This window comes from Emys orbicularis, chromosome 2 (genome assembly GCF_028017835.1).
Source record: "Emys orbicularis isolate rEmyOrb1 chromosome 2, rEmyOrb1.hap1, whole genome shotgun sequence".
Lineage (NCBI taxonomy): Eukaryota > Metazoa > Chordata > Testudines > Emydidae > Emys > Emys orbicularis.
Window position 1 is genome coordinate 279,259,467 of NC_088684.1, and position 23,110 is coordinate 279,282,576.

Genomic DNA, 23,110 nt, shown 5'->3' on the forward strand with positions numbered 1-23,110 from the left:
AATTAAGTTCCATGTGACTGTTCAGTAAAAGCTCTTATGTTTCATTGCAAATAAAACAGTAACCGTATAACAACATTGTGTAGTAAATACAAGTAAGTATACTGAAAATATCTTACAGAAGACTTCTGGTAATAATTATAATGTTGAAACATGTCATCTAAAAGTTGTTAATTTTTCATTTTTGAAATTACCACTGTGAGAGTAGGTATGTTTGAAAGACTGAGTTATGTTTCTATCTTACAGTAGTTCACATTTGAAGTGTGTATATTTAGTGTACCCATTGCTGTGGTGTGTTGGCACTAGTAAAATTGAGAATAAAATCTAAAAACCCATTTCAAAAGACTGAGCTTTTTTCCATAGCTCCCCACTTTAAACATCACTATGATGTTCATGCCATCACTCTTCTTTTGTTGTAGGAAGACTTAATCCTGTGTTCAGCACATGGGTATGGACTAGATGACCTCCTGAGGTCCTCTCCAGCCCTACATTTCTATGTCACTATAAAGGTGGTAAGATCTGAGCTCAATCTGTTACTTAAGGAATGGCATTTCAAATATGAGTGTGCCATAAAGATTCTTGTCCCTGGAAGCCTCACTCTCTGGGCACACTCTGTTTGATCATTGCTCTCATACTGGGTTGTGGAACGATATAGGAGTTGATTCCTGGGAGTTGATTCCCCAGCCCATTTAGGACTTGGGAGATCTAGAGTAGGATTTTGAAGTGCATGCTGTATTGGAGGAGGTTGGAGAGCATGCAAAGCCCTGGAGTAAGGTTTTCCTCTCAGCCTGTGTTTCTTAAATGAGACCCAACTGCAGCTGCCTTGTGGCTTCAGTTTTCATCCCCAAGTGCAATGTGTGTAGCAGTAGTCAAGTTTATTGGTGACTGTAGTCTGGGTAGACTGTGGGTAAGTCAGAACCTGAGAAGGAGGAACACAGTGTCCTGCCCAGCTGGAGATGAGAATAGTGGAGAAATGTGTCTAATCACCAGTGACTTTGTCCAGAAGATCTCTGAGACTTTGCAAAATCTTGATTATTGCACAGATGCCCAAGTGGAGGTCTAGGGTAATCCCTTCAGCCCTTCTAACCATCACCACCTCTGCCTTGCCTTTGTTCTGTTTTAGCCAGCTGCTGATTTCAGTTAGACACGGGTAAAATGGCAATATCTGCATTTGATGTAGAGATGGTGTTATCTGTGTATTGCTGGCATTAAAGTATGTTGTGCCTCAATCCCCTCTAAAGGGAAGAATAGGAGAGGGAGTAGAACTGAGCCTTCCAAGAATCCGTGCTGGATGAGACCGTATACTGGAAATTATTATTGTGTATAGACAGCTTAAAAATGATGTGAAGCATGAAACTGTACCATTTTGAGGTATAATCTCTTCAGGTTTCACAAACTAAGCAATTCAGGGTTGCTATTTGATGTCAAAGAAAAACCCAGTATTCTGCAGGAAATGGGGTTAATCATTCAGCAGGTGACGCTTACCTTAGAATCAGTATTGTGCTGGTGTTCAGGAAGCTGCTTGAGCACTAGGCTATTGGGTTGAAATATACAGAGGTATTTAAGCATGTAAAGATGCAGGTAAGTACCTATTCGGATGTATAAAAGTGCCCGAATTAAGTGTCTAACTCCCATTGCTTAGGTCCCAAACACCTTTGTAAATATGGCCCTTGGAAACGTATTAATAAATTTTAAAGAACTATCTTTATAGCTTAAAAATCCCTGGTCACTCTTCACAAGAAAGGATACTGTAGAAAAATACAGTTTTAGTTATTGCAGTCTGTCTTCAAAACTTCCCAGCAGTTTCAATTAGGTAAGGCAGTATTGACTTTTGGCTTAAAATTTCAGGGCATTGAGGTTGCTGCCTTTCAGTGATGGGTTATATGAATCTTATGTATATGTCAGATCTTCATTTATATTTATATATAAATTATTATACATGCTCTGTATTTACCTATATAAAGCCTACCTAGTTGAAAGGCAGTATAGCGACATCAGGAATTTTAATAAGTATTATTTAAAGAGTCTTCAGTTTTGAAAAGTAATGTAAACATTTTCTTCTTATTTGTTTCAGGTTTGTGGAATCTTGCTTCCCTTTTTTCCAATCTTTGTTTATTTGTGTTGATGCCCTTTGCCTTCTTCTTTCTGGAATCAGAAGGATTTGCTGGCTTAAAAAAGGTAGGTAAATATATTATTTGTAGAATTATTAATGCATAAATACCAAGTCCCAAAGCCGTAATTACAATAGCATCACGCAAATCACGATTTTTCATTTAGAGTGTGACTGCAAATGACAGCATACAGTAACAAAATAATTCATTGGCTTCTGTACAGCTTGGACCACTGTTATGGGCTAGTTTCCTTGAACTTGTTTTATTGTAGTAACCTAATTACATACTTTATTGAATTTCTTAGGCCTAGTCTGCACTAAACGGTTAGATCAAACCAGCTACGTTGCTCAGGGGTGTGAAGAATCCACACCCTTGAGTGACGTAGTTAAGCTGACCTAACCCCAGTGTAGACAGCACTAGGTTGATGGATTCTTCTCAGGGAGGTGGATTACCTGCACCATTGGGAGAATCCCTCCCATCGGCATAGTTAGTGTCTACACTGAAGCACCACAGCGACGCAGCTGTAGCGTTTCAAGTGTAAAGAAACTTATAACTTTGGTGGCACATCTGTATATACCCCTTATTTGCTGTTTGATGTAATTATTAAATTATTTAATAAAAATGTGCTCAGTGTTGTACAAGACATAGTATACAGATCAGGGACTGCCTTGAAGAGGTTAAGATATAAGCAGTGTACATAGAAGTGGAGAAAACTTCCAGGATTCTTGATGATACAATGCAACAGCACCTGTACCATAGTTAAGCTAGTGTTAGAGTTTTAGCAGGAGCTTTAAATCTATTATATTGTACAAATCTCATTGCAATGGGAAAAGACTATACACAAAATATAAACTTTGAGCTCTCTTTGAATTTTCATAGTCACTTGGTGAAAAATGAATCCATACAGAGAATAAGTCTAAACATCGCCCCTTTTTCTAACTTTTTACTTCACTGTCTTTCTTTGTACCCCTTTTGAAAGAAATCTAAATCACTCCAGGACCTGTCCCATGTCTATATTGTTGCTCCTTGTGCTGATTCCTAGAATATCAGTTATACATATATAGTGTTTGCCTATAGAGTATTTTATAACTCTTCAGCCATAATGGAAAACATATGTGCCAATGTGAACCTGCTCAATTTTAATTTGATGACAAATCTGCTGTAGCATGAACACCATAACTCACATCCAGCAAGGGTGATGGGGAGAAAGAAAGACGTTTTCCTTTGCTTCTCCTAAATTGTTGTTTAAATTCTCATGCAGTTTAGTAAGACCATGAACTCCAGTCTTGAAGACAACTATGAAAGAGCTTCTGAACTCTCCCCTCACCCTGTCTTTATAAATAAGCTAGCAGGAAGCTTATGCAAGGTCACTGCAGGTACAGATCCCGAGTATTCACTACACTATATTGCTATTCAGAGTGACTAAACTACTTTGCATTATTCCATCTCTCGCCACTATAAATCACACTCCTCTTCCAGAGCCAGAAATAGAATCCACGATTGGTGATCACCAGTATTCTGTTTTAACTAGTGAATAGTAGTGTGTTATATGTCCCTCTGTGCCTAATCCATAAAACAGTGGTTCTCAGCCTTTCCAGACTACTGTACCCCTTTCAGGAGTCTTTGTCTTGCGTAGCACAAGTTTCACCTCACTTAAAAACTACTTGCTTACAAAATCAGACATAAAAATACAAAAATGTTACGGCACATTATTACTGAAAAAATGCTTAGTTTCTCATTTTTACCATATGATTATAAAATAAATAAATTGGAATATAAATATTGTACTTACATTTCAGTGTGATACTTTAGCCTGTTTTTCACTTGTGAGCCTTTGTCTGAAGCCCAAGCCCTGCCTCTCAGGGCTGAAGCATGTAGCTTAGCTTTGCAGTGCTCCTTGTGGCATGGGGCCCTGGGCAGTTGCCCTGGTCGCCAGCCCCAATGCTGGCCCTGCACTTGCAACCCCCCCTAACCTCCCCCCAGGGGTCACAACCCCCAGGTTGAGAAACACCGATCTAGATGAGTTGAGTACCCCCAGGGATACATGTACCTTGGTTAAGAATCACTGCCTTGGAGGATGCAGGTCTGTGACAGCTCTCATCTTGAGAGCTTGACTCTTTATCACAGGCTGTAAAGGCTTTCATTTCTTTAGCTCTGGAAATCATGAGTTTAGTCCTCTGTTGGCCAAGATGGCAGCAGTCACATTTACAGGTGTCCCACATTGGCATGTTTGTGGGATGAGAAGTATGCTTCATACTGGTGATGATGGAGGGCCCAGAGGAAGTGGGAGCACTACAGGAAGCCTGTTTTCCAGGCCACAGCCATTTTCCAGAAGTGTGTGAGAGGCTACAGTGTTTTTCAGGCAGTAATGGATGCAGTCTCTTTCACAGAGATTCCCTCCAACTGACAGGTTATGTCATATCCTCCATCTAAGCATGGAGGATTGTTCCTGATATATACCTTCATTAACCTTTAAACAAGAATAAAATGTTATAAAGAATTTACTTGTTCATCACAACCATACACACTTTTCAGGAGTGTTGAGGTAGTCAGGAGCAGGACCATCAGCTCAGTTTCTCCCTCTGATTCCCAGGTAGGTACAGCTCTTACTCCGGGGAAGTGTCCACTGAGGTACACCAATGCTGTATAGAAAACCCAAGAAATTGGCAAACAAAAACTGTTTAGTAACAGTTAAAGTTGTGGCAGTTCATCGCCCCCCCCCCCCAACCTTAAAAGAATGGAAGCCATTCAGAGTGGAAGCATTCCTTTCCACCTTAATATTGTCTACAGTACTATTGATAATGTACTCCCTCACTCCATAAGGCTTCACTTCCATCTTCAGCTGATACCAAAAAGCAATATGCACCCTAGCTACATCATACTTGTACTCTAACACAAAACCTTAACGATCTTAGCTGTCTTAAAACAGATTAACTGCCTAAATGTATAGAATATGTGACAGTCAAATATGCTGGTCTGTTGATATAAAAGCAAGTGAGAACACAGTTAGTTTTGCATTAGAATGCAACAGCTGTGGCTTCTTTGCATCACTCAGGTGGCATAAAGTGATCTGGGTGCAAATTCCCCTGTTGTAGGAGGGGAACTTCTTGCTGCACAGATGTACCAAATCTGGAGCTTACACCTGCCAGCCCTCTTCCTTTCTGGGGGTGAGGCAGAGCAGAGCTTTGCTATGCCAGTCCCCTGCTTGCATAGGGTTAATTTAGGATCCTATCCTAGTGGCACAAATAGAGGACCCCGGCAACTGCTCTAAGTTGGATCAGGGTCACAGATGAACTTCTTAATTGGGAAACCTTGTCTTGTTCCCTGATACCCCATCTATCCTTCTGTGCTGAGCAGAGCTCTGCTGCAGGAGAGAATGCAGCCCCAAATACCTAATTTTTTAATAATACCATATTTGGTATTATAACATCATTGCTTTTTGAATAATTTATACAGCCAAGTAAAAATAAATACCAAAACTTGTATAGAAAGGAAGTATCTACAATAATATAATAAAGATGGTATAATTTAAACTGTTCAGAGCAGCAAAAGATTCTTCTTGAGGTGATTGTCCACACAGATTTCACTCTTAGTGTGCATGTGCTCAAGATTGGATTCCTTTTGCACAGCAGCATCCATGGGTACTCTTGTGCCCCCTATAGCCAAAGTCATGAAGAGTATTGTGGACTCAACTACCATTCAGTTCCTGCTTACCGACCGTGGCTGCAAGATGGAACCATGTGCAGTGACCCTGGCCCTTGCTGGGTGAGATTTAACTTTAGATTTAGTCATAGTTAATGTTAGCATAGTTAGTTGAATTAGGTTTCCTTTACCCATTGAATTAAAAAAAAAAAGAAAAAGAAAATCCAACTTCATAGTGTTTTTCCCCCTCCCAGTCTTTTCTTCCCTGATACAGGGATACTTCAAACATGGCAGACACCATGTTACTAGGGTTTAAGAACTGTCCCTCTTGTGACTGGGTTATGCCTGTTAGTGATGGGTACTCCTGATGTCTCATTTGCCTTGAGGAGGGACACGTACTGAAGCAGTACTCTATATGCCATTCCTCCTTGAAGTGCACCTAGAAGTCAAGGGAAGCAAGACTCAAGTTCTTGCTCCTTGAGAAGTCTATGCAAGTCGCCTCTGACCTTGAGAGACCAGAGAAGCCTCACCAGATAGATCAGTTGCTTCCTCCTACTGCCTCTGTGTGCTGTGACTTGTTCCTGGGCTCCTGGGCCACTTGTTCTTATAGATCCCTTCATCAGCTGCATTTGAAAGGGCAGGAAGGAGCTAGGCATCGGTCACCTTCTCGAACTCCCAAGTAGGAATCACTAAAGCCATAACTCTCCCCAGGCTTCTATCAAGAGCTGTAAATTGGAGACAAGCTCTGGCACCGCTGTGCCAAAGAGCAAGACGGCCTAGATGGTTCCTCTTACTGCAAAGACTGCACTGCCCTTGGGGCCAAATCAGCACAACTCAGCACAGCACTTGGTATCCAGAGCCTTGGCACTGAGCACTTCCCTTTTAGTACTGACATCAGCTACCTCCCTGGGTACCTGCTGATGCTAAGAAGCTTCAGTGCTCACCATCTCTGCATTAAAACAGTTCGCGGCACCAAGTGATCTTTCAGTGGGCCTGGTACCAAGTCGCCTCTCCTGGAGTGCTTAAGGAAGGTTATCATGAAATCTGCAGTTCCTCAGTCACCACATTTCCAGTTGTGTCTTATTAGTGCTGACATCCCCATGCTTTAAACAAGACATGCCTGACAGGACTGCTCCTCCCCTAGAGGATGTTTATTTTTTTTCTTCCTCAGCAGAACATAGTGCAGACTTTTCCTTTTCTCATGCCCCATCTCCTACAGGGGTGGCATAGTAGGAGTCTGGAAGGGAGTCTAGACATGAATTGGTCGGGGTGCTAAGAAGAGCTCAGGGTAACGTAGGGAACACCCTGATCTGTATCCCTCCGTCCACTATTTGAACAAGTCATGGCTATATTGGTCGTCCTGGGGTATGAATCCCAACTCCAGAAAACCAGCATCAAGAGCCAATCCTCTTCCAATCCAGGAAGTATATCCAACCTCCCCAAACTTCTCAGTTGAGTCATCCACAGCTTTTAGAAGGTCAAGAGAAGGACAGTGGGGGCCATTATCTCTGCTCTGAACAGGAGCACACAGCACTTCCTGCCATATTGTTGTCTTCTGTGGATGAGGCTGTCAACCCTCCAGCAATGGCCTCGGTGGATGAGTTCAAGGTCTTTCAAGACCTAATGAAAAGGATGGCAGAAACACAAGACTTTCTGCTAGAGGTTATCCAGGAGAAATAGCCTAAACTTCTGGATATCCGTCACCAGTTAGAGGGGCTATGCGTCTAAATGAGAGCTTACTTGAACCTGCCAAAGCAATCTGGGACACGCCTGCATCTATGCCAGCTACATCCAAGAGAGATGCCAGGAGGTATCAGGCACCAGCCAAAGTGTTTGAGTACTTTATCATCATCTCTCACCAGGCTCACTGGAAGTGCGAGTGGTCCAGAAGAAGTTAAAGCATCAGGCTACCAAGTAAGGGTAGCAAACAACCAAGCATTGCTTTTGAAGTTTTATATATATAAATGTTAAATTGGGACAGGCTCTCAAATCTTGTGGAAAAATTACCCAAAGAGCATCAGAAAGAGATGACATTCATGTCAGAGGGCCAACATACTGCCAGAACATTTCTTCGGGTTGTGCTGGATGTGTCTGAAGAGCAGCAAGGACCATGGCCGTAGCAGTTGCCATGAAGAGAACTAACTAGCAGGCGGAGCATGGATCTGATGGTCAGGGTCCCACAAGAAATCCTCTCCTTGTTACGGAGGCAGACAGATGCATTCTTCATCATGTGGATACAGGGATTAAAGTCCAGCTTTCCTCTGGCAACATTGATACTACTCAAGGTTCTTTGGAAACTAAGCCATGATGTAGCTCTCATAATCTTAATAACCCCAGCATAGGACAGGCAGTTCTGGTACTCAGACCTGGTGAATCTATCAAGACAGCCACCAATTGCCTTATCAGTTCTTCCCAACATAGTGTCCTAGAACAAATGCCAGGACCATGCATCATTATACTTGACAGCCTGGAGGCTGGCTGGATGATGTCCACAGAATAAGCTGCTGAGTTGAGGTTCAGAACATTTTGCTTCAAAGCAGAAAGCCTTTGACCAGGCTCACATAGAAGGTGAAATGGAAGAGGTTTTGTGTCTGGGAAGCTCAGCAACAGGACTATCATCACCTCACAAGAGTCTGTCTAGTCACAATGTCTGCAAACTGCTCTCCTATCCAGGGCCACGCTCTATTTTCATACTCTCCAGTGAGAATTTCTGAAAGGACTGATCCATAGTTTCTCCATTATTTAGGAAGTTCCCTCCTTCGTATGACCTTAATAGTATACTAGCTGAGTTGATGGGGGGCCCCCCTTCAAAGCTCATGGCAGTCTGCTCCTTCTACAACTTATCAATGAAAACAACCTTTCTGGGGGCCATTGCATCAGCTAGGAGGGTAGGGGAAATCCAAGCACTCATGGCTAGTGTTCCCCCAACTCCTCACATTGTTTCACAATGACATAGTCACCCTTAGACTTCATCCAAAGTTCCTGCCCAAGGTGTTTTCAGAATTCAATATAAATCAGTCCATTCACCTCCCAGTTTATTTTCCCAAGAATTATTATAACTTGGGTAAGCAAAGCTTCACGTATAGATGTAATGGGAGCATTATTTTTTATTTAGATCTTTCAGGAACACATCTAGGCTATTCATGGCATTTGCTGACAAAGTGGAAGGCAGACCTTTTTCCACTCAGAGGTTGTGTAAGTGAGTCTTTAACTTCATAAGGTCTTATTAGCTAGCCAAGAAAGATCTGCCTACTTGTATTGGGTCTCCTTCTGTGAGGCCCCAAGTTGCCCTACTGCCTGTTTGGGTAGCATTCCCGTATCTGATATATGTAGAACATCAACTTGGAGCTGAGTCCACACATTTACCTCTCACTATCCTCTAGTGTGGACTTCCAGATCAGATGCTAACTTTGCTAAGGTTGTCCTATAATCACTATTCAAGTAGGAGTCCTCTTGCCTGCCTCCAAGCAATTAGACAACTAGACAATTAGACAATTAGCCTATGAGTCACCAAGAGCAGAATCTCTGTGGATAACACATCTCAAAAAATGGTTACTTACCTTAAAGTAACTGCTGTTCTTTGGGATGTGTTGTCCACACAGATTCCATGATCATCCTCCTTATTGGAGTCCTGCTCCTGTGCGATTCTGGATTGGTGAAGGAATTGAGTGGTGGGCCTGCACCACCATTTACTCCCTCAGCTCTGGAAGAGCTTCCAGAGAGCAGTGCCTCAATGGACACTGCAAATCAAAAATAATACAGTCTCACGCACATGGAGTGCATGCATACCAAGAATGGAATCTGTGCTGACAACACATTTTGAAGAACAACAGTTACTGTAAGGTTAGTAGCCTCTTGGGATGAGACCATAAGCATTTACATGGACTAAAACTTTGTAAATGTGTGCTGTTAGGGTATTCCTGACACAACAGGAAGTGTCTGCAGTTCTGCTCCTTCCTGAATCACAGCCTGGGCCCAATCGCGGACACGTTCCTTCTTCCCTGGAAAGACCACCTCCTTTACGCATTTCCACTCGTCCACAAGGCACTATTCAAGGTTCGGAGGGACGAAGCTTCGGTAATATTGATAGCTGCGGCCTGGCTCTGTCAACACTGGTACACGTCTCTTCTGTCAGTGGAAACTCCAATCACTCTACCACTGCTCCTGGACCTGATAACTCAAGACCATGTCTGTCTTCAGCCCCCCAACCTCAAATCTCTCCACCTCACAGCTTAGAAGCTCCATAGTTAAACCCAATGTTTGCTTGCTCTGATCCAGTTAGGGAAGTCCTCCTTGGCAGTAGGAAACCGTCTACTGGGACCACCAAATGGGAGAGAGTTACAATTCGGTCATCGCAGAAACATACATCTCCTACGCACTCGACAATACCTTTTATCTTGGACTACCTTCTGCACCTGAAGCAGCAAGGGCTTTCTATGTCATCAATAAAAGTCCACTTGGCTGCCATTTCCGCCTTTCACCCACGCGTGCCAGGCTGGTCGGTCTTTGCCAGTCCAATGGTTGGACGCTTTCTTAAAGGACTTGACAGGCTATATCCTCAAGTATAATAATCGATCCCAGCCTGGGACCTTAACCTTGTTCTTTTCAGACTAATGGGGGCTCCCTTTTAAACCACTCGCGACATGCTCTTTGCTGTCTCGCTCATGGAAAGTAGAGTTTCTGGTGGCAATAATATCTGCGAGGAGGGTGTCTGAGCTTAAGGCCCTAACATCTGAGCCTCCTTACACAGTCTTCTATAAGGACAAGGTTCAGCTTTGGCCACACCCAGCCTTCCTCCCGAAGGTTGTTTCCCAGTTTCATGTTAATCAGGACATTTTTTCTTCCAGCCTCTCATCCTAAGACACACGCAAACAAAAACTTCACTCTTTGGATGTTCGCCGGGTGTTAGTCTTCTATATCGAATGGACGAAGCCGTTTCAGAAATCTACCCAACTATTTGGTGCAGCAGCAGACAGAATGAAGGGGCTCCCAGTCTCTTCTCAAAGAATTTCATCATAGATTACATTATGTATCCAGACATGCTATGATTGGCGAAAATACTTTCTTCCCCCCCCCCCCCCCCCCGCTGACAGTGCACTCCATGAGAGCGCAGGCAGCATCAGCGGCGTTCCTGGTCCAGGTTCCGACCCAGGAAATTTGCAGGGCTGTGACGTGGTCCTCAATCCACACTTTTACCTTGCATTATGCCATCACCCAGCAGGCTAGAGATGATGCAGCCTTCGGCAGAGCAGTGCTCCAATTAACAAACCCATGAGCTCCGACCCCGCCTCCGAGTTCCTGCTTGGGAGTCACCTAACTGGAATCAACATGAGAAAGCATTCGAAGAAGAAAAAACGGTCACCTACCTTTCGTAACTATTGTTGTTTTGAGACGTGTTGCTCATGTCCATTCCAGGACCCACCTACCTACCCCTCTGTTCGAGCAGTGCTGGCAAGAAGGAACTGAAGTGGCGGTGGGTTGGCAGGGCCCTATATACGGCACCATGGAGGTGCAACTCCAGGGGGTACCTGAGCTGACCTGACGGGTACTGCTAGGGGGAAAACCTTCTGGCTACTGTGCATGCGGCGTGCGCACACACCTAATTGGAATCGACATGAGCAACACATCTCAAAGAACAACAGTTACGAAAGGTAGGTAACTGTTTTTTATTCGCCCAACTGTAGAGTAGTACAGTACTAAATTTATTTTATCCCCATTTAGTTAACTTTGAACTGTTTGCCTTGTTGGGCTCAGTTCTGTGATTTTGTACAGGTATGTTAGCCTTTAACACGTGTCTATAAAAGCCCACTTGTCTATATACATGCTTTTGTGCTGAAATTTGGATTTTTGTGTGTGTTTTAACACTGAGGGTTTTCCCTTGGCCGAAGTTACGTTGGAAGTTGTGGCATAGCACGTAGCTAGCGAGTTTGTTGGCACTATTCGTATCATGCATAACTTCCCTATTTAATGATTTTGATACAGAAATATTATAACCTTTTTTCAGTTTAAATCAGATTAATCCAGATTTTTTTTTTTAAACCACCCACTAATTTACTGTGGCTTCCCCCCCCTTAGTTGCTAGTATACCTTCTAAATGGCACATGGCCCCTCTTATAGACTCCTATTGATTCCCCTGGGCAACAGTTTAAAAAAACCAAAACAAAACAGCCATTTGCGTATTGCGCAGAGATGGAGATACGGAAATTAACTACTCACCATGGACGGATGCAGTGCATGTACTCAAAATCAAACTAAACATTATTCTCTGCCTAGTTTTTAATTAAACCACTATGTTAATTCAAACAGGACATTTTAGGCCTAAGGGGGTTGACTATGTCCTTTTTTAAAGGTCTTAAATGGCCTTTCTTCTCTTCCTTACTACAGTGTGGTTCCATTTTATTGCAGTTGTAGCCTTCTCTATGTTCTTCTTTATTTTACAGTAGCTCTAGACAGTAGGAAAATAATTGTAAAAAGCTAGCAATACTAGAATTTTTCAATTAAAAAAAAAGAACTTACACCATTTGTCAGGCTACTTTGCGGTATGTCTCATGATGGCCAGTGCGAATACCAGAATGTTACACTATTTAGCTACACAAGTTGCATGAATTTGACAGTGTTTATAATATTTGAGCAGGTGACTAAAACAACATTCTTTCTTATATTTGTTTAAATTCTCTCCCCTTTCTTTTGAAGAAGTTGCCTACTCTGATAGAAGACTGTGCTTATAGTTATCTTTTGTTGAGACACTCCTCACTCTATGTTGTTTATCACTGTTTATCTATCATGCTAGAACACTTGTGTAGGATAGAGTAGTTGCTGTCAGTCATGTCTCCTCATGTCCAAAATAACTCCTTCCTTCATCTGCCTCCCCAAAAGAGACATGAAATATCTGAATCTGTCTTAGAATGTGTATCTACAGTTCACAGTAGTAAAGCTTCCAGGTGTGCCAGCAGACTATGAACTGAGTGTATGTACGTACTGATGTTTGAAGTGGGTGTGCATTTTGAGGAGTAGATAGCCGCTCTAACTTGATCTTTATACTATGGCTTATTTTGATGTCACTTCAACTTATTTGAGTTTCATTTTTGAAGTTAAAGACAAAGATGTTAGGAGTAATTTACTTGTTAGAAATTCTAAATGGTGTACTTTTTGTTTGTCACAGTGACAAACTGATATTTAGGTATTGCAGAATCATAATTGTAGACTTTTTAAAGTCTTTATGGTGTACTTTACCTTAATACCAATCTTTGTACTTGAAGTTATGGCATAAAGTTTAACATGAGCGACAGCAACATCCTGACCAATTATCCAAATTATCCAGACATCCCAAAATGTTCATAACACAGCACACAGAGTCTGTGGATTAAGAGGTTAACTCCTAGAACATCAAAAGAAGTGCTTGATAATAAAAGCAAATAGTACAAAAATTTGAGGTAACTTCCTTGCTTAATTAATTAGGTAGACCAGGTGGAAGCGAAGAGGCCAGTGCTGGTGCTCGGAATGTCTATAAAGCTGAGCAACATGACAGCACAATAGAGGAGGAACAAAGATTTTTTTAATATACTTCTATCCTGTGTCACAGTTTGAAATTGTCCTGGTTTATGTCCCTTTTGGCAAACTTACATAAAAGTGACCCTGTACTGTATTTTATGACCAGATGACTTTTTTTCCCCCAGTGGCTAATTTGTATCAGGCCCCCATCTTAAAGAGACAGAGAAATGAGTAGGAAGTCCAAGCCAGTTTGTCTCAGTGAGCTTTCATTGCATTCTTTCATTATTTTTGCTCGTTTTTGCCACTGATCATCCATAAATTGTTGGAAATGAGTGATTAAGGAAGTGCTGCTTAGTGTTAGTGGCACATACACATTCTTGGTATGGCTTTTTTTTTTTTTTTTTGGGTGGGTGAGAGGAAATCGTGTACTGCACAAACAAAAAGGAAAACTCCTGCTGGGAACCTTTCAAGGAAATTTAACTTGCATAATGTTTTGATCTTGGTGTTTATTACAGAAAATGGAGTAATATTTCAGCAGCTATTGTTATGTGTCAGCTAGTGCCCCATCCCCTCTTTTAATAATATTTCCCACCCCAAAGCCTCAATGCGGCTTATTTTAATAAGAATACATCTAAAAAATGCAGCAGTTTATTCTTGCACTGAAGATAGGTGAGACAGACCATTGTCCAAAACATTTTGCTACAACAGCAGCACTTTATGTAAGTGCCTGCTAGAATTTCTGTAGTACTGTAAAGCCCTATTTGTGCTAGCTATGTAATTTGGTTCTTTTTGAAACATTAACAAAAATTTGGTATATAGATTCCAGTCCAGATGTAAATTTTAAAAGGAACATAGTCCTTTTGTCATTACTGTTAATGGGCAGGAAGAGTTTTAAGAGCACAAATTTTAAAATGCTTGAAACACAAAGCCAAAAATAGGGACCTATATTTTGCATTTTAGGTATTTTAAAATTAAACTCAGAAAATCAAATATAGATTAACAAATCTAATTTTAATCACTTCTTTAATTTGCCCCTTCCTTCCGAAAAGCAGTCCACTGCAACTTGTTCAGAAGGTGTAATATGCAACTAACATGTTTTTCCTATTACTCATTAACATTTAATAGTACTAATTTATCAATAGCAAGGACCCTTTTCTAAGTTATGTTAATTTGTGTATTATCATTAAATTCGTATAGCATCAAAATAAAGTGATTTATCAGTTTGAGGCTATTAATCTCTGCTGCTTACATTTTGCAGTCCATAGGTTGCTTTATTGGAGATCTCAGCCAAACCAAACCACAAAATAACAACTTTGGAGAAGAGTGTCAGCCTTACCTTTCAACTTTATTATCTTTTTTTTTTTTTTAATGGGAGAGGGAATGGGAATCTGTTTTAGTCACACCCTTAGTTATTTTTAAAACAGAGGAATGCTCCAAGTTTTTGCTTTATGTACCAGTAGGATTCACTGGATTAATTATGTAAAGTGTAGGAGTACTGTAAAGCTATTTGTTATGTTCTTTAGCGCTTTCCTTGAGGCTTCCATAATTGCAGCTGATGGATTTCATTTGAAGTATTTAGTCACCTTTAAAATCAGTTAAATTTTCACAGTTAAAATATTACCGCAGGTCAGACAGCAAAAAAATATTATAGGGAAAATGGTCACTTCTACTATAATTTTGCTACAGCTAAAAATAGAAACAATAACACTGAAAGTAAGTTTAACTCTAATATGAGAACACCCTTAAATAAAATCTATTTGATATTCATTTTACTAGACTTTTGTACTCTGTTTTCCAGAAAAATTATTTGAAGTTGGAAAAAGGGTCTTGAACTTTATTTGGAAGCAGCATTTTGCTTCACATTTTATGTCTGCTTTAACCTCTGACTGCGGTACCCACAGGCCACTGTGAATAATGGCTTACCAAATAGCTGTGAGGTGCACTGTTAGGAGTGTGTGTTTATTTGGCATTTAAGCTCATATTTATTTGGCTATAAAATCATTCAGCATGAACTAAATCTTTAGTACTCTGATCTCAGTGAAATGTTTACTGGTATGTAACTGAATTATTTTACATTATATTACAACCCATTTACTCATTCCATTAGTAGTACCAGAGACAAAAGTTGTTTAATCAGTCACATCAAAGGCAGCTGTTTGTTTTTTAGGGGGGGTATTTTTGACATGAGCTAACATCTTAAGTTCAGATATCAGGTCAATTTTTTTTAAAAAAAACCCTGTCATTAAAAATCACACTGCTTAAAATTTTTTATTAGTTTTTGGTTAGGAAGGGGATCTTGATTATTCTGGGGTTCTGATTTGGTAAGTAGATTCTAGTAGCTCAATCAGTTTTTTCTATTAAAATAAGAGCATACTTAAAACTAATAGTTGTTAGACAAACACGTAACCGGTACATTTGAAGATAAACACAATGTGGATAGTTAAGGGCTGTGTTTAAGTATAGATCTTGCAATAAGCATGGTGCCATGCTTTGGCTTTGAATACACACATTGCTTCCATTGAAGTCACTGATAATAGTGCATGCACATCTGAAACCAGAATGTGGCTTACAATTCATAGCATGGAGCTCATTTGACCCCTCCAATATTTAAGCATAACAGGAGCTTATGAGGTGGGAGGAAGTGGAAGATGAGACGTTTCAACATACATTAATACCTGTAGGTATATTTAATTTATAGTTATATTTAAACTTCTGAGTCACATAAATCTTAATTTCTAGAATATTTTGTGGAACTATTCATAAATTATCTTCAGGATGTCTTTTAAATTTAATACATTTCTTCTCTTTGCAGCCCTCCTTGCAAGCTTTAAATTTTTCCTCATTTATCTCAGAGGGAGCATGGAAAGGCAAGCCCTTTCTCTTCTTGTGTTTAAAATAAACAAAAAAATCAAGAAAAATATAAATGGGTAATGTAGTAGTACCAGAGATCTTTTCTTACTTAGTAACAAACTCTATTGGTAACCATTACGTATATAAGTAGTAGAGGGTGTTGTGTACCCTGTCGTCCTGCCGTTTTTGAATGGCTCCAGCTGGCACGCTCTGCCTTCTGTCTGTCTTAGTAGCTAACTGAACCTGAAATGGCTAGATAGAGCTCAAAGATGGATGTGGTCATGAATGTTGAAGGGTAAATATTTTATATTACAGTATCTGGACTCTTACTTGAGACCTCCCAATACATATAAATTACATGAGGTCCTTGTCTAGAAGAGTCTAAAATTTAGAATCCTGGTCCTGTAGGTCTTACACATGTGAGTAACATGCCTAAGTTTCTGCAGGTTCAAGGCCTAATTTAATATGTGAGTTAAAAGGATAAAATAAGCATGAATTAGAGGTGGGGTTATAGAGTCAGAAATGAAATTATGGGGTTACTGAGCAAAAGCATGTAGTTAGCATGTTTGAACATTTTCTTTTGTAGTTATAAATAAATGTTTGTCCTATAAAATGTCTTGGTTGACTCACATGTGGGCATCATGGTAGACGTGTGTCGGGACAGGTTTCAGCATAAAGAGACTGATAGTTTGATGAACCTGTGTTGCAATTTTTTGTGCAGAGATGGTTGTGGAAAATGAACAAATGGTTATAGCGTTTGACATTGCTTGTGGTTCAGAGTGTAATGTGATAAAAGACTAATTGTTGCCTGGTTGCTTTCATGAATAAGGAACGGCTTTCTTAATTAGGACCTAGATAAGCAAGCAGAGTAATAGACTATAGATTTAAGGCCTCTGTCCTGAAAGTTACTCTGCATGGATGTACCAGTGTACCAGTGTGGAACTCCACTTCAGTTGGGTTCCTTGGGGAAACAAAAATTCTCCCCAGGCAGAGTAACTCTCAGGATGAGGTCTATAGCTAGCCATAAGCAGGTTAAAATTTGTTTGTTTTGTTTTGTTTCTGGGGAGAGGTGGCAAACTTGTATTGCATAGTTAGAAAACCAAGATATGACAGGCTGGTCTTATGTTCCATAAAACTAACTTTCTTCGTTAGAGAAAGAGGATAGGAAATACAATGGCTAATTGAAGGAAATATTTACAAAGAAAACTCCCTAAATGTCCTCATGCTTTTTACTTAAAAACATACATAAAATTATAATATAGTTGGACATCTTTTAGCCTTCTACCAGTGTCCTTGCTGGGAGCTTCTGTTTGATTTGCTCTTGCACATAGGTAGATGGGAACCATCTATAAAGCTAGAGTGTTTTGGGATCTATTCCTATATCTTTAACTATTTTCTAGTGCAGCATGCCAGGGATGGTAATCGCTGAGCTTTCACACTACTCACCAGCTACATCTTTTACAACCTGAACACCTGAAATTTTACAAACTTCTGCTACATACAATGTGCTCATATGTAATGTGTTGAAAAACATGAACTTGCTTTTCAGGTTTTGGTGAATTCCAAAATATTAACGTTCTCAGTAATCTCACAAACCTAGCCAAAATGCCTATTTATGAATCCATTTTTTCTTCTTCCCACCTCCAGTGTTGATTTCCAGCATAGACTTAATGTCACCTTTACCTTTATTGGAGTTTTCTTTATTTGTATGCTTCTGTAAGTTAGAGTCTAATACTAAGAATAAATTAACGATAAACATTAAAATGACAGGTGTGTTGTTCAACATTGTTAGTGGACTTTCTGTATACTTAGTTTTCCTCTGTTGCTTGTGCAGTAAAGCAATTGGTCTTAGCAGTAACAGCATCTCATGGAACTTGGGTTCTACTCTAGTTGACTGTGCACTCATAACTTTTTTTTTTTAAATGTATCACAGTATTTCAGATGGACTATGGCACACGTTTTTAGATTAACAATAGAAGTGACTTGTTTTTGACCATCAGTAATCTAATTGTAAATACTTTTGGTCTGAGGCAGAGCATTCTGAATGTCCTCTACATTCTCCTGTGTTTTTTTGCTAACGAAAGCCACATGTCTTAAAGTCTCAGGAGTAGTATTTGCTACGTGTTCCACACATTACACTGTCAGAATCAACATTAATTCATATAGTTTTAGTTTAAACCAAGAATCTTGCTTCACTTGGTATCTAACTTGCTTTTTATATAAAATACCAAGCATTGCTAAGTAATCTAAATAATTCCTTATTAGGTTTATAATAAAGTAACTTGTTTTTAAAATGTAGTTTATTTAAATAAGGAATATTATGTTTAGCCCACAAGCCTATGTGAAAGTATTTAAATGGAAATCTGGGTTTACAGCTGTCTCCTTTGGCATAGCTTGCTGTTTGTTACTTTTCCTCAGTGTTGAGGAGGGGAAGAATACAGAAACATTCAGATTTTGTGGTTTTCTACAAGCTTTCTACTCATTTTATTTTAAAGAAACTCAACCCAAAATGTTAAACTTGCATGTCATCTTTTTTGTAAGCAGAAGTTGCCATTTACCTCAAATGAATGTGATTGTACTGCTTTTCATCCAAGTATCTCAAATTGCTTTTGTGGTGACATGTAAAAGGGATTTTTTAATTGTGTGAACATGATTTCATAATAAATGGACATAACTAAGAGAAATATATAAAATATTAGATTCTAACTCTGAACATTTCAGGATGTCTTTCACTAAGATCCATAGTCCTCAAAGTTTTGTATTTGGGCTTTTCCCCTAACAGCTGTCTTATCTGTATCTGCCTGGTTATAACAAAACTTTCCTGTTCTGGATTTACCATTTCACGTTATACACAGTATATGGAAAGGCAACCAGCTGCAACAATAAGGTGGTTATGTTGCATCTGACTGTTGTAGGCTGTAACGTCCTACATTTTGGTTCTTTTATATTTTCTCTTAACTTCCTGTCAGTCTCTTAAGTAGGTGGCATATCCTTATAGTTTTACAAGCATTAAACAAGTTGACACTCTCATTTCCTTCTGAAATACATATTCACATTTTAAAGATGTGGAAACTGACATAAAGATTAAGGCTATGGCTCCACTAGAGAGCTTGCACTGATGCAGCTGCGCTGCTGTAAGTTCTCTAGTGTAGCCGCTCTAAGCCGATGGGAGAGAGCTCTCCCATTGACTTAATTAATCCACCTGCAACGAGTGGTGGCAGCTGTATCAGCAGGAGAAGCTCTCCCACCGACATAGCACTGTCCACACCGGCGCTTAGGTCAGTGTAACTGTGTCGCTCAGGGGGGTGGCTTATTCACACCCCTTTGCAACATAAGTTATACCAACCTAAGTGGTAGTGTATCCAGTGTTGTTGTAGCCCTGTTGGTTCCAGGATGTTTGAGAGACAAGGTGGGTGAGGTAATATCCTCTATTGGACCAACTTTTGTTGGTGAAATAGACAAGCTTTTGAGCTACACAGAGCTCTTCATCCTCTGTGTAGCTCAAAATAGAAGTTGGTCCAATAAAAAATATAACATCACCCACCTTGTCTCATAAATTCAAATTCAAATTCATGGAGATATCCTATCTCCTAGAACTGGAAGGGACCTTGAAAGGTCATCGAGTCCAGCCCCCTGCCTTCACTAGCAGGACCAAGTACTGATTTTGCCCCAGATCCCTAAGTGTCCCCCTCAAGGATTGAACTCACAACCCTGGGTTTAGCAGGCCAATGCTCAAACCACTGAGCTATCCCTCTCCCCTAATTTTTTAAGCTACGTTTCCCAAGGCCACACAGCAGTTCATTGGTAGAGTAGAATCAGATTCCTAGACTCAGTGCTGTGTACTAATAACTAGATAACACTTCTGACTCAGCAATGGTAAAACATTATACCAGTTTTTTATTTTTTAATTGGACTGTGGTAAATATGTGATCTGCTTTCAAAATGCAGAGGCGGACAGTCCCTGCACTGTTTCAATCAAAGCAGTTTTAATCAAAAGACAAAGGGAGGGGGAAAGAGATGTGATCAGATTAGTGAGGGCAGTGATTGGCATGTCGTGGGTTCCATGTTTTTATTTTTTGAGTCATTTATTGCCTGTCTGCCCGCTTCATGATTATTTGTATTACCATAGTGTCTGAGCCCTAGTCATAGAACAGGACCCCAGAGAACAAAAAGACAGTTCCTACCCGAATCTAAGTGTAAGACAAGCGACAACAGATGGATACAGACGGACGGGAATACAAGGAAACAATTAGACAATATTAGTCAGCATGATTGGAAGCCGCATCAGTGTTAATATATGTCACGTGGATCATAGATAAGGCTACAATTTCGTCACAGAGGTCATGGTAGTCATGGATTCTGTGACTTTACTGGACCTCCGTGACTTGTAGGGCTTCAGGAGGCGGAGGCGGGACTGTGCGCCCCTGCACTGCAACTGGGGCTGGAATCAGGAGGACCCTGCAGTTTCCGCTGGGGCCATGTGCCCCAGCCGCATGGTGTCCCGGGCTTGGGGGGTGCAGGGCTGCAGCAGGGGCCGTGTGCCCCGGTCCTGCGGTCCTGGACTTGGCGGGGGCTGCAGTCGGGGCTGCCTTCTGCTGGGGGCTGCAGCCGGAGCCATGCAACCCAGCCCTGCAGCATCCCAGGCTTGGAGGAGTGGGGACTGCAGCCGGGGCCGTGTCACCCAGCCCCGCGGCATTCAGGGCGTGGCGGGCTCTGTAGCTGGGGCCGCCTTCCAGCAGGGGCTGCAGCCGGGCCATGCGACCCAGCCCCACAGCACAGCTGTCACCCCCTGCCACAGCTGGAAGCGGCAGAAGCCTGGCTGGATGATCACTGGGACTTAACCCGCTATTACTTTGTTAGGAAAGCTACATGGTAAGAGCAGCAGGGGGCAAGACGAGGCAGCAAAGCCCCCTTCCCTTCATAAAATACTTAAGATTGCCCCTGTGCTGCCTTTACAAGAACCTTCCCCTCCACCGCTCCCCTCCCAACAGCTGGCAAAATGTCCCCGCAGCGTCCCGGGCTTGGAGCAGGGGCTGCAGCCAGCGCCCCATGCCCCAGCGCTGTGGCTTCCGCCGGGGGATGCAGCCGGGGGCCGTGCGCCTCAACCTTGCTGTCCCGGGCTTGGCGGGGCCTGCAGCAGGACTGCGTACTTCTGTCCCACAGCTGTGGACAGATCCAGAGCGGGGCTGTGTGCCCCGGGGGGGCCTGCTGCCTCTGGAGCCAGGGCTGTGCCCTCTGCCATGGTAGGGGGCTCGGCCTGTCTGTCCCTCCTCCTTACCTACCCTGCTCCCTGGTTATTTTTAGTAAAGTTACGGACAGGTCATGGGCTCTGTTTATTGCAGAGCCCCCTTTATTGCATTCCAGTTCTCTGGCTCCCAATCAGCACCTAAGTCCAGTACAGTGAGAAGTTATTTAAAAACTCTGCTCACATATACAAAATGTTCTTCTGACCAGGTCAGTATATGTTTGGATCTTACCCAAAATACCATGCTGCCACCCAATCCTTTAGTGTCTAAAACTAAAGTTTTATTACAAAGAAAGAACAAGAAGAGAGATGTTAAATGGTAAAGCAGTCACATATATACAAAGACTCCAAAGTCCATATATCAGGTTCCTAGCAGTATTGGTGAGTTTGCTGGCTTGAAAGTCCCTCTGGAATACATCCACAGCTTGGATGGGTCATTCAGTCCTTTGTTCAGAGCTTCAGTTTGTAGCAAAGTTCCTCCAGAGGTAAGAAGCAGGGTTGAAGGCAAAATGGAGAAGATGCAGCTGCCTTTTATAGTCTTTTGACATATGGCCTGAGCTTCCTTTGTTTCCAACACAAGCTGCCCAGCACATGGCTTGGAAGCCTTTTCTGTCCATAGGCATGCCCATGCATGCCTTGCTGAGTCATAAGGTGTATCCTCTGCCTTCTCTCAATGGATCAGTTGTATAGCTGATGGTCCTTAATGGGCCATCAAGCAGGCTAGACAGAGCTGACGCCCAAACTGTCTGGGGGGTGACATCTAGCAGCATAGCCCAAGTTTTGAAATACAGACGTACATACGTATCTATAACTCATAATACAAAAGTGAGACAAACATATAAATGAGATTTTCATGTTTGGCAAATCATAACATTTTGCAGATATCTTACATGGCATATTGGCATAACTCATTGCAATTTTACAATATTGGTATTCATAATATCCTAAAGTGTCCCCCAGATTCCATACAGCGTCACACGGAGATTTAAAATGTTTCTGGGGTGGGAAAAAGACACTTTGGGTAGATACTACTACTAAATGATTAAATGTCTCTGACATTAAACTACTCTTTCATCTTCTATCTGGATCCTGCATTGGTAAGGAGACTTGGCTCTAATCACCTCAATGTCTGACTTCCAACTTCTGAAGACTATATAAGATTGTGGTGAAGCAAAATGTAGAATTTTAAGAAACATTGACTTTTTCGTATTTCTGAAACAGATTGAAAGGGTGTTACCCAAAGCTAAAACCACTGATTTTTTTTTTTTTTGTGGCTCAACTACTCCGAGTAGTTAAGAGTTTCCTCTTGTAAGGTAATGACCTCGTAAGTAATATATCAGTATGCTAAATTTAATGTTTCCTTGCTACCTGGCGGTGAGTAGTATTTCTCCTTTGCTGTTAAAGGAAAGCACTCCTGCACTATATCTACATGCAGGCCAGAACAAAGATTCTTCAAAGTGCTTCTCCTGACCTGGTCATAAAATGTTTAAGTTGTTTCTTTCTCTACACTTTAATGAACCAAGCACAAGAAATGTGACAGGTGCGAAAAATGCAAGTTGGAGTTAGTTCATGCCCTAAAATAACTAATACCTGCTTGTATTTTAGTCGTCTTTTTAGTGCCTCTATCTATCTTCTCCAGATGTCGGCATGTATATTTGTTTCAGTCTAAATGTCTTGCTGAACAAACCTTATCTTAATGTTCTGAGAGATCCTTTCTGTTAAATGAAAACAATGGGCTTGGATATTTATTTTAAATGTGACATGAATGTAGAAA

At 41.2% G+C, this 23,110-nt stretch overlaps 1 protein-coding gene across 1 annotated transcript in view; it reads left to right on the top strand.

The window, feature by feature from the left end:
- LMBR1 (limb development membrane protein 1) overlaps positions 1-23,110 on the top strand; it is a 135,644-nt gene that overhangs the window by 51,838 nt on the left and 60,696 nt on the right. Inside the window, exon 5 of the mRNA XM_065400140.1 lies at positions 2,072-2,175. Coding sequence (XP_065256212.1) covers positions 2,072-2,175 — 104 coding nt within the window. The remainder of the gene's footprint in view (positions 1-2,071; positions 2,176-23,110) is intronic.